The 11871-nt window shown below is 40.7% G+C and overlaps 1 protein-coding gene across 1 annotated transcript; it reads left to right on the top strand.

Annotated features, from left to right (window-relative positions):
* Positions 1-1266: 1266 nt before the first annotated feature.
* Positions 1267-11812, top strand: znf277 (zinc finger protein 277). The gene is made up of 12 exons (XM_047595289.1): positions 1267-1413; positions 1698-1905; positions 2094-2182; positions 2410-2492; positions 2776-2867; positions 3487-3597; positions 4644-4776; positions 5805-5872; positions 7700-7796; positions 9622-9664; positions 10755-10929; positions 11228-11812. The coding sequence occupies exons 1-12, from the start codon at positions 1386-1388 to the stop codon at positions 11400-11402; spliced, it is 1302 nt and encodes a 433-aa protein (XP_047451245.1). The 5' UTR covers positions 1267-1385; the 3' UTR covers positions 11403-11812.
* Positions 11813-11871: the final 59 nt, after the last annotated feature.

Here is an 11871-nt window from a genome sequence, read left to right as displayed (position 1 = left end):
CATCTCGTCCTGTGTATTAATGAATATGAATATCTTGGCCTTGTCACATAAAGTTTGACCATTCATAAAAAAGAGAATACTCATCATGAGACAATATTAAATCCCAAGAACTATTCTATTTTTTTCACCTTGGGTGTAGTTTTGTTTCCTATATTTGAATTGAATATTCCTAGTGTGAATAAAAAATAAATAAAGACAGCTCTGCTTATTGTGGGATTTTGTAGAAATTCATGAAATGTAGATTCTTGCATTTTAACGTCAGTGTCAGTGTGGATACTGTAACTCGTGTCAGTTCCCCAGTGGAGCTACAATATGCATTTAGAAACAGCTGTTTGGAGCTGAAATTGGATGTCTCATGTGGGAGTTGTGGTCGAAATCCAAAATCCACATAATATACTGGCTGCGTCTCTCTCTCCGGCTGCCTCCCCTCACCCTTCTCCCCAGGGTTTAATTAGAGCTGTGAGCTTAGTGTGAATAATGCAGTACCTGAACGCACCAGAGCGACCTGCTCAAGCACAACGAACAACTGCAGAGAGAGAGCATCGCCTCCAGAGGAAGAGTGAGGGGTGGAGGGTTGAATATGTTTTAAGCAGTAACGTCCGTGGATTTGAAGGTTTTCCTGTCACTCTGATACAGCCATTACGAAACCAGCCACTGTTTAGACTGGATAAACATATTAAACTTCATGTTCTACAAGGACTGTCCATTTTAAGACATTTTTATCATGTGTAAATATTATATGGTCGGTTACCTACTCCCATTAGTACTAATATTTCTGTGAAAAGTAGATTCTTTTATACGAGCTGCATAGTTTATAGTTTTGTGTGTCAATTGCTTTTATAATTTTGTATTTACCGCTGTGGGTGAATTAAGAGGAATGAATTCAGAGGTCAACACCTTGTGCTGTTCTTCATGATTTTTCAGTTGTTCTTGAACCGTTTGTGTGTCTGTGTCAGGCTGCATCCTGCTAGGGATGGGTGCTGCCATCATGGAGTGTTACTGCTATGGGGTGGGGGTGTAGAGTTTGGTGAACATTGTTCATGATGGACCAGAGTTTGTTCAAGGTCCTTGTTTCCGCCAGTGCCACTGATATCAGGGACTCCAGCTCTGCTCCTAGCACAGGGCCCATCTTATGTAGGCTATCATTTTGTCCAGCCATGACGTGTCCTTCTTCTTAGTGCTGCCTCTCAAGCACACACTTTCCCAGTACTGGATGATCACCTGTGTAAGACTATGTATTCGTCATTGTTGTTCACAGGGGGCGAATATCCAAAACCTTAGTTGAACGCATCATTTCTATCGTTTATGTGTTCACCGGCAGACCGTGAAGGCGGCCCTGCTGTGATTGGTCCGTTTTCCGCTGTTTTTACCACGTGGTACGGAACATGGCCGCCACCGAGCGAAGTAAAGATGGTATGTTGAAATTATAAACGTGTCAGTGGCTTTTATGAAGTTGTTCTATGTATAAATTGTGACTGTTTGTGTGTTACCAACACACGGAGTCGAGGAAACTGCAAACGCAGTCAAAAAAGGCAGAAGAACGCCATGGTATTCGGTCCGTAAAGAAGCTAAAACTTAACTGCTACCTCGTTATCCTACCGAGCTAACATTCAGAAGTTTGGTTTGAGAGGGGGGCAGCACACACCGGTTTGGATGGATGTGTGTTGTAGATAATCTGGAGTTGCCCTTTTCCTCAGGTAAGGACAGCATCCTGGAGCCACTGTGTTTTCCAGAGCAGCCGGTCCACAGCTCCAGTGCTCCTGCTCTTACCAGTGTTGAGCTCCTGGTCTGCCTCTTGTGTTCCGAGTCCGTCCCTCCGCTGCAGAAAGACAATCTCCTCAAACACCTGCTGCTGGAACACAGGCTGGTTATTGCTGATGTCAAACTCATCGCAGACCTCCCAAAGTAGGAACCCTGCACTGTGTCTGAAGTCCACCGTTAGTCTGAACAGGCAGTGAAAATGTTTAAACCAGTTCTGTTTTTCATTCTTAGGCACTGACTCATTTAGTTGGGTGCAAAGTGAGATCATTGTTTAGGCCTAAAATAATTTATCTTTAGAATTGTTTGGTGATGAGTTTCATGTCCTCCATCAGGTACATGTTGTACTGGAAGGGCAGATTCCTGGAGCAGCCAGTGACAGATTTCTGCAGTGTGATCAAGACCAATTCCACTGGGCCAGCTGGTGAGTGAAGTTGTGTTCTGGTGGAGTTGGTTGTCACAAGCCCTGTGAAAAGAACCTGACATTTCAGAACAACCTTTTAGAGTGATTCCAGACCTGTCACGGTACTGGGAAAACACTGTGATGGAAATTAAAGTATATATTAATTACAAGGCTCTGCAAATTTTTGAAAGTTAATGACGTCACTTTTTTACCTCTGATTTTCTTATAACAAGTTCTTGACCTTTCAGAAAAACAGGAGGACTACTTCCTGCTGTGTGATGTCCTTCCAGAGGACCGACTCCTCAGAGAGAAGCTCCAGCAGAAACGACTGGTAAGGATTAAAACACCAAAGCTGGTGTGGAATGGCAGATTAAGTTTCAAATTATATGGTTAAAAAAATAAACGTGTCTGTTGTTTTCTTTTCTGTTGGAGGCATTGTATTTTTGGGGTATCCATCCAGCCCATTCTTTTTGAGGGGATTTCGTCATCCCTGGTGTAAAAGTCTATTGGGATGGACTCAAAAGTCTCAAGAACAAACTGATTTTGATGTTCAGACCTGGAGCAGAGCATGTTTTTTGCCGTGGTGTTCTACTTTCTGTTCTGGCTGTCTGCAGGAGGAGGTGTTAGAGCAGCAGCAGAAGGAACGAGACGAAGGCAGCTTCCATCGTCTCTGCATGTTCTGCAGTGAAGAGTTCACTGGAAACAGGTAGTGCACATACAGGATTCTCACTTAGCCTGGAAAACCAGAGTGTTATACACAGGTTACAGTGTACCAGGTTGTCGGTTAAAAGTACAGGTGTAGTCACTGTTAGATAAGGTTAGTCCAGGGGTTGGACTTTTCATCGTGTAACTTCATAATGTTGATGTCATAGCTTGGCGGGAGACATACCATCTGTTGCAGCACTTGATGCAATTTCAGGTTGTCCAAGGACATACCTGTCCCATTCTAGTTACTATGTTATGTCAGGAACACCTGGAGGGATTTCTTCCACATAGACTGAAGGGTTAACTGATTAGATTGCTCTCTGGCACTCCAGCTCAGCTGTCGTTGCTGATACTGGGCCTCGCATAATTGTTAATGCTATGAAGCTCCCTATCAGTCCTTTGTACTCGTCAGTAAAAAGGCAGCCGGTCACTATAATGATTATTTCTGTTTGTCCAAAAATACTGTTGTTATATATCATATGAGTCCAGACAGGCAACATAGACCCAACTTGACTGGTTGCCAAAGCCAGCACACCTAGTGGTGGTAATTGTAGTTAAGACTGGCTCTCAATCATATGTTGTAGCATTCATTAAAAAGTAGTGGGTTGTCATGTTTTCAGGTCATCCCTGTTGAACCACATGGCCAGAGAACATTCCTTCAGCATTGGGCTGCCAGACAACATCGTCTACTGCAATGAGTTCCTAGACACACTGGAGAACAAACTGGACAAGTAAGAACTGACACAGCCATGTCAAGTTTTTACTGATTTACTTAACTTTAGCTTAGTTAAAGGTTCTTACAATTGTTGTGAATTATATGTAACTTAAATATACTATATATAATATACATAACCCCATTTCCAAATCAGTGTGTAAGTTCATTTCATTGTCTGTAAATAATTTAATCATATATTTAATAAAATAAATAGTTCAAATACAATTTGTCAAATGCTGAAAATTAATAATTTGAGTAATAGATGCTTTTCCAGAATTTTGGCTGAAAATGTAATATAATGCCTGGCAGCTGGCAGCAGGTCAGTAGCATGACTGATATGAGACAAAGTAGAAAAGATGCAGAGTTCAAATTGTAGAAATAACTTCATGGACTCCAGAAAGCATGGTCAATAAATACAGTTTGTCACTACAGGCACGAATGCGAATAATAATTGTATTATGCATTTGGTAATCTGTGTTCAGTTTTTGATTGATCATATTCAGATTCAGAAATCTTTATATTTCCCGGGGGCAATTTAAGGCACATGTAGAAACAAGACATGTAAGAACAAGACACTTTCAAAGAAAACAAAGCTTATTAGTATTTTTGTCCAGTTTTTTGTATTAAATGTTAGGCAAATGTGAAAAATTATGATTTCCAGTTAACAGTTGGCATGTTTACATGTCTTCTGATAAAGGAAGCATCAAAGTGTCTGGATTTGCTTGGATTCATTGACAAATCATCAAATTGTAGGAGCTGAGAGTTCAAATCCAACTCTCCCATATCACTGGATTTGTTTGCCTGCTACTTGACAGCCCCATCAATGCATTCTGTTTTGTGCTGCTACTAGTAACTTCTCTGATAATTGTTTCTGCATCACCTCAAAAACCCTGATGCTATCAGTGCCTCTGGAAATGGGGAAATATACATCAATACAAAGTCTGTTTTAATGGATCCAGGTGATGCAAAGCCTCACTAAAGTAAACTGAGTTAATTTAGCATGTGTTTAAACCACTAAATTTTCATTTACATTTAGTGAATTAATTCATTTCATGCTTTTAGTCTGCAGTGTTTGTATTGTGAAAAAACCTTTCGAGATAAAACCACACTGAAGGATCACATGAGGAAAAAATCTCACCGTCGAATCAACGCCAACAACCACGAATACGACCGCTTCTACGTCATAAACTATCTGGTAAGAATACAACTACAGCACACCTCTGTCCACTTGACATGTGGCTGTGAAGTTAGTAGTTGGATCCTTAATGGAGAAAAGGGATTGTAAACGGTCTGGGTTCACTGTGTCATAATAGTCTTTCTGAACACCAATACATGTGCATACTTGGTAGAGCTGGTTTGGTTGTAGGTGTAATTTGGAAGACCTGAGCTGGCCTATGAAACTACTTTCAGACAGTTTTCTGTTGAAGACAACTCAAAACTCTGGGAAAGGACCCAGGTGTTGGACTCAGGTCCTACAGGAGTTAAATAAACAAAAGTTGAAGCAGAGTTCCAAAAAGAAGCAAAGGTATCTACAGAAGCTGGTGAATACTGGAGCTTGGGCTGCACCTGTAGAAAAGGAGGAGGCAGGTCCATCAGGAATTGTACACTAGGTCCAAAGTTGACAAAAAGTTGATAGCTGGTTCACAAGTAGCTACCACAGAGATAAACTGAAAAAACGATGAGAAGGAGAGTTGAAAGTCCACTTAAATACTGTTCCAGCCTTTATGGGATGATGAGAAGCAGGGGAACTAGTAGCCTGGCCCCAGTGTACGCCCAGCAGCACTAATCAGCACATCTGTCGCAGACCCACAGAGGGCAACAAACCACCTCCTGACAGATGATTCTCCTTTTTCCTTTTTAGTATCATTGCCACAGAGAGTATGTGTCTGTTAATTTGTGTCACTGCTGGCACATACAAGTGTATCGTGATTATAGCGTGTCCTTGTTATTTGGCCAGAACATTACACTGTCTACGGAAAAACATCCACAGAAATGGAAAGCATTTCTAATTTGTCTAAAAGTGTGTTTCCTTCATTCCTCTTGTATGCATCTTTTCCACCACTATTTGAGAACCTCTTGTATTAAGGAAAATACAGATTCCTGAAGAAATGAGTCAAGTTAATATGAAAAGAGTCATATAGCTTATAGGGTGTAAAGGGTGTTGTATAGGAGGTGTTTCTGTTTGCTGTGTGTGATCTTAACATGTCTTTACTCTCCTGTCAGGAACTGGGAAAAACCTGGGAGGAGGTACAGAGTGAAGATGACCGTGAGCTGGTAGATGATGAGGATGAGTAAGTGCACTCAGCAGGAACCAGGAGGGTCAGATCACCACAGTCTGGGGTCAAAACATTATACTAACAGTGGGGGAAATAAGTATTTGATCCCCTGCTGAATTTGTAAGTTTGCCCACTTCCATAGAAATGATCAGACTCTGGTTTTTATGATTGTTTACTGGTTATGGGTATAGACAGAATATCAATCGAAAATGCATAAAAAACACACAATCTAAAAGTTATAAATTGTTATGTATTTTATTAAGGGAAATAAGTATTTGATCCCCAACAATTCACTTAGAATTCAGGCTCCTACAGATTGGCTGGTGTGCATGTGGCACACAGCTGTGCTCAGTCAACTAATTACCAATACTCCTGATCTTAACTCGTCATGTATATAAAGCACACCTGCTCTAAGAATCAGTTTCTTACATTCCAACTTCTACAGCACCATGGGCAAGACCAAAGAGCTGTCAAAAGATGTCAGGGACAAGATTGTAGACCTGCACAAGGCTGGTATAGGTTACAAAACCATCAGCAAAAGGCTTGGTGAGAAGGTGACAACTATTGGTGCCATTATACGCAAGTGGAAGACCCATAAAAGGACCATCAACTGTCCTCGGTCTGGAGCTCCCCGCAAAATCTCGCCTCATGGAGTGAGGATGATGATGAGAAAGGTGAGGGAGCAGCCTAAAACAACACGACAGGAGCTTGTTAATGATCTGGAAGCAGTTGGGACCTCCGTCACCAAGAAAACAGTTGGCAACACACTGCGCCGTTATGGATTGAACTCTTGCAGTGCCCGCAAGGTCCCCCTGCTCAAGAAGGCACATGTACAGGCCCGCCTTAAGTTTGCCAGTGAACATCTAAATGACTCAGAGAAGGCTTGGGAGAAAGTGCTGTGGTCTGACGAAACCAAAGTTGAGCTATTTGGCATTAACTCGACCCTCCGTGTTTGGAGGATGAAAAAACGTGAGTATGACCCAAAGAACGCCATACCCACGGTTAAGCATGGAGGTGGAAACATCATGTTTTGGGGCTGTTTTTCAGCAAAGGGTACAGGGCAACTTCACCGCATTATGGGGCCAATGAATGCAGCCATGTACTGTAACATCTTGGACAAAAACCTTCTTTCCTCAGCAAGAACACTGAAGATGCCTCGTGGGTGGGTTTTCCAACATGACAATGACCCAAAACATACTGCCAGGACAACAAAGGAGTGGCTCAAGAAGAAGCATATTAAGGTCATGGAGTGGCCTAGTCAGTCTCCAGACCTTAACCCGATCGAAAACCTGTGGAGGGAGCTGAAGCTCCGAGTTTCCAAGAGGCAGCCAAGAAACTTGAAGGATTTAAAGACTGTCTGTAAAGATGAATGGGCCAAAATCCCTCCTGCGCTGTGTGCAAACCTGGTGACCAACTACAAGAAACGTCTCATCGCTGTGCTTGCCAACAAAGGTTTCTCTACAAAGTACTGACTTGTGTTGTGCTTGGGGATCAAATACTTATTTCCCTTAATAAAATACATAACAATTTATAACTTTTAGATTGTGTGTTTTTTTTTATGCATTTTCGACTGATATTCTGTCTATACCCATAACCAGTAAACAACCATAAAAACCAGAGTCTGATCATTTCTATGGAAGTGGGCAAACTTACAAATTCAGCAGGGGATCAAATACTTATTTCCCCCACTGTACTTGGTACCTGTCTTTCAGTCATCTATCTGAGGACAGTTAAAGTGACCCAACGCCATGTTCTTGATTCATCCAAATGTCTTCATCTTATGTGTAAAATGCTTAAATTTTGCAGATTCCTCTCTTACTCCTATCTCTGCATTGTCCACAGTGATTGGTCAGACTGGCAGGCTCATCCAGTCTCTGCTGTGTGTCTGTTCTGTGATCACCAGTCAGAGACGATGGACCAGATCTACACACACATGAAGGTACAGCGGCCCACACTGTTGTTTGACAGGAGTATAAATTTACTGTATATGCCCTCAGTGATTCCTCACTGATGCAGTGCTGCTGTGAAGCTGCTGTGCTTTGTTTTCACCACTCTCAAAGATATTTGTCACGACATGTAGCAATCAGTTACATAAAATATAGCGCTTCACCAGTGCACACATACCATACAGTAAAAGAACAGTAACGAATGGCCAAACACAGAATAGGAAAAAGGATGTGTGATATTAAAATGGTTAATTATGTCTTGAGGCTGTCTGCTTAAGATTGCTTGTCAACATTTGTCAAAGTAGTTCATTTTGGAAGTAAATGAGCGTCTTTCAGTTCATTCAAGTTTTATTGGTTTCAAATAAAATACATTAAATTAAATTGGATTTTTTTGTATTTCTATAGTTTACTTGTTTGATCCTTTTCATCTTTTGAAAGGTATCTTTCAATCCCTAGAGAAATCCTCACATAAGCAAGTGAGGATGTATTTAAGATATTTATAAGATACCTTTAAAAGATGAAAAGGATAATAAAATATTTATAATAATTATTCAGAAATTTGCCTTCTAGACTGACAGGGTTCAGCATAGACAGACAACACAGCTGGTCAGGACAAATTTCATCTAAAAGTGGCCACTCTACAGTGGATGAGATATTTCCATTTAAATTTAATCTCTGGCACCACCCTCAGGACAAAATGAGTTTTTACCAGAGGGAAATATACTGCCTGGCCAAAAGACAAAGGTCACACACTCTAATATTTTGTTGGCGCTTTTAGCTTTGATTACAGCAGCATTCGCTGTAGTATTGTTTCAGTAAGCTTCTGCAGTGTCACAAGATTTATTTCCATCCAGTATTGCATTATGTTTTCACCAAAATCCTGCAGTGATGATGGTAGAGTCTGACCACTCCACAAAGATTCTCAGTGGGGTTCAGGTCTGGACTCTGTGGTGACCAATCCATGTGTGAAAATGATGTCTCATACTCCCTGAACCAATCTTTGACTATTTGAGCCCCATGAATCCTGGCATTGTCATCTTGGAATATGCCCATGCCATCAAGGAAGAAATACTCCATTGAGTTACTGGATACTGGTCATTCAGTATATTCAGGTAGTCAGCTGACCTCATCTTACCCTGATGCACCATCACTCTGAAACAGGTCAATATGAACTCATCAGACCACATGACCTTCTTCCATTGCTCCAGTCCGATCTTTATGCTCCCTAGCAAACTGAAGCCTTTTTCCAGTTAGCATCACTGAATAGTGGTTTTCTTAAGGCTACACAGCTGTTCATTCTCCATCCCTTGAGTTCCCTTCGCACTGCACATGTGGAAATGCTCTTACTTTCACTATTCAATGTAGCCCTGAGTTTTACTGCTGATTTAATTTCACCAAGCTTTTCAGTGATCGTCGTTCACGATCAATCAGGATTTTTCTCTGACCACATTTCTTCCTGGAAGATGATACTCCCCCACTGTGCTTCCAGTTTTCAATAATCTGTTGGACAGTTCTTAATCCAGTTTGATGCAGCCAATGATTTGATCCTTCTCAAACAGACTAACTTCTTTTCCACGACCATGGAATGAGCCTTTCCACATGGAAATTGCATTAGTTGGGGTTAAATAACTTGTTGCCAGCTGAAAGATAATCACACATGCAGTAATTATCCAATAAGAGGCTCTACCTATTTGCTTAGTTAAATCTAGGTGATGACTTTTAATTTGGCCAGGCAATGTATCTGAGAATAGCAAAGTCTTTTCACAGTTTTTGTTGTCCACAATTAATTCATAATTCTGCTGTTTTCTGCTGTTATAGGAAGCCCATGGCTTTGATCTCCATAACCTGAAGACAGAACTCAGTAAGTAAAGAAACCATTGAAAACAAATAATAATGTCCAATGCTGAACTGTAACATATTTAAGATCATCATCAGACAGCAGTTTGCTGACAAAACATGACGGTTTGTAAGCAAACGAAAAGCTAAAGTTTCACAGAAGAAGAAGTTATGTTCATAAGATAGAAAAACTATGTGTAATGAATAACACATTTCTGTCCTTTTTCTTCCATTCTTCAGTTGAATTACTGTTGTATAATGAAGACTATAATTTGAAACTCTGTTTTTTAATGGAATTTCCAGGAATGTATTAAACATAACTTAATTATATTTTCAATTATATTTTATTCCAACTTTATTTATGCAAATCATAGACAGTATAACAACAGCGAGACTAACACTACGGACAAGAAAAGTCACAGTTAGGCTAAATTAGGTTATCCTTTTATTATTATTATTATTATTATTTGAGATATTTCACCACTGGTCCAACTGGCTTCTATGGATAGGATGGGAGTTTAGACCTCGGGTGGACATTTGAGGAACTGTTTCTGTCACGACCACTTTGGCTTCATCGTTGATCTTTGGGGGTTGACATTTGTGGCTGGCTCTTACAGGATCAGCATTTCTGTTGTCTAGCTTGAGCCAACCGCAGACATGATCTTGAAATCAATTCTAAATTGAGCAGGAAGCCAACAGAGAGAAGCCAGGATTCTGAATGTGCTGAAAGTGAGATAGGGACTTTATCAAGGATTTTATCAAAGGTTAAGAGAATTGGTTTGATTCTGAAGGTGGTTCATATTTGCAGGATGCAAGGCTAGGTCGGCTTTTGACATATTCATGACCGATTCATGTTGGGAATACGGGTGTTTTTTTTTTAGGATTTCACATACTGAGCAGTTAAAGCAAATGTTGTCCCATTCAACAGAATCAACTACTAATTGGATCTCAATGGAAGGCACATCTTTCTGTCGATGAGTGGCACTGAAAATAATCGTATTGTTGGATGATTTGTTGGCCGGCGAACATGCTGATAGTGTGACGACTTGATGAAATAACAGAATAAAAACGTGCATGCTCATGTTGTTGTCCTGCTTTAATGTCTCCTCCCTCAGACCTCAAGTTCTTCCAGCAGGTCAAACTGGTGAACTTCATCCGGCGGCAGATCCACCAGAGCCGTTGCTATGGCTGCCAGGAGAAGTTTGAATCCAGAGCTGAGGTTCTGCGTCACATTGTGGCTGAAGGTCACGTAATGAAACTGCCAGAGATGTCCACCTGGGATCAGCCACAGTAAGTCGGGAGAGATAGTTGTGACAGGAGTGATAAGGGTAACAATTCAATGTGATGATCCAACATCTTGAAGTAGAAAAGATGAGACTCTCCTTGAAAAAACAAGATCTGACAACATTTATAAATGACCATAAGTAGATGAATGGTTGTGTCTGAAGTCTCTCTCTGATGTCAACCTTCCTGTTTATGTCTGATATGTTTTATTGAGATTGTGATGTTTGCATAGTGCATCCGGATATGAAATGTAGGGACTCTGTAAATAAAAGGGGCTAACTCTCTGATCTCAACATCTCCACAGGTATTACTTCCCCACATACGAGAATGATGCACTTCTGTGTACATTATCTGACAGCGATGAAAGTGATGAGACACATCACAGTGAGGACATCCCGGTCATCGCAGAGGACATCTCCAATCTCAGAGCGCTACAACAGACCAGTGTTCTAAACCAGCTGCTGAAGAAAAGACATTGATGGACAGATGATTTCTTTTGAAAGCTTCCTCCTCTCGTCAGATTGCCTGTACTTCCAGACAACATTTTTATCTGCAAACAATAAAGCAGATATTTTGTACTCTCTGGAGAAAAACATTATGCAGTCTGAACATGCACTTTGAAAGCCTATCAGAACCAAGAGGTGCAGTTACTCATTTACATTCAAGTAATAATGACATAAACATCCACATATCTTGAACATCGACTTTATTATTCAAAATAAAAACTGTTCTCCCTTGTACGTATTATAAATAGTAGTCTCTCTGATTACAGGTGCAAAATTCTTGATCGCTGCAATGGAGACAAAACACTCAAACCTTGTTTAAAAAGTACCCAGCTGTGACTGTTCACATTAAATATATAGATGATTAAAGAACAGTAAGCATCTCAGCTATTCGTCTGGTTTTGCCTTTGTAAATTAAGTGTTGTTACTGGAACCTGACTGAGCT

This window comes from Mugil cephalus, chromosome 10 (genome assembly GCF_022458985.1).
Source record: "Mugil cephalus isolate CIBA_MC_2020 chromosome 10, CIBA_Mcephalus_1.1, whole genome shotgun sequence".
NCBI classification, from domain to species: Eukaryota; Metazoa; Chordata; class Actinopteri; order Mugiliformes; family Mugilidae; genus Mugil; species Mugil cephalus.
Note: the sequence above shows the minus strand (reverse complement) of the source record. Positions and strands in the feature narration are given on the sequence as shown.

Excerpts from the sequence above, each read along its gene's own strand:
- znf277 (XM_047595289.1), top strand. The coding sequence starts at position 1,386 with ATGGCCGCCACCGAGCGAAGTAAAGATG. Across the intron at positions 3,598-4,643 it reads CTGGAGAACAAACTGGACAA|TCTGCAGTGTTTGTATTGTG; the intron begins GTAAGAACTGAC and ends TCATGCTTTTAG. Across the intron at positions 5,873-7,699 it reads CTGGTAGATGATGAGGATGA|TGATTGGTCAGACTGGCAGG; the intron begins GTAAGTGCACTC and ends CATTGTCCACAG.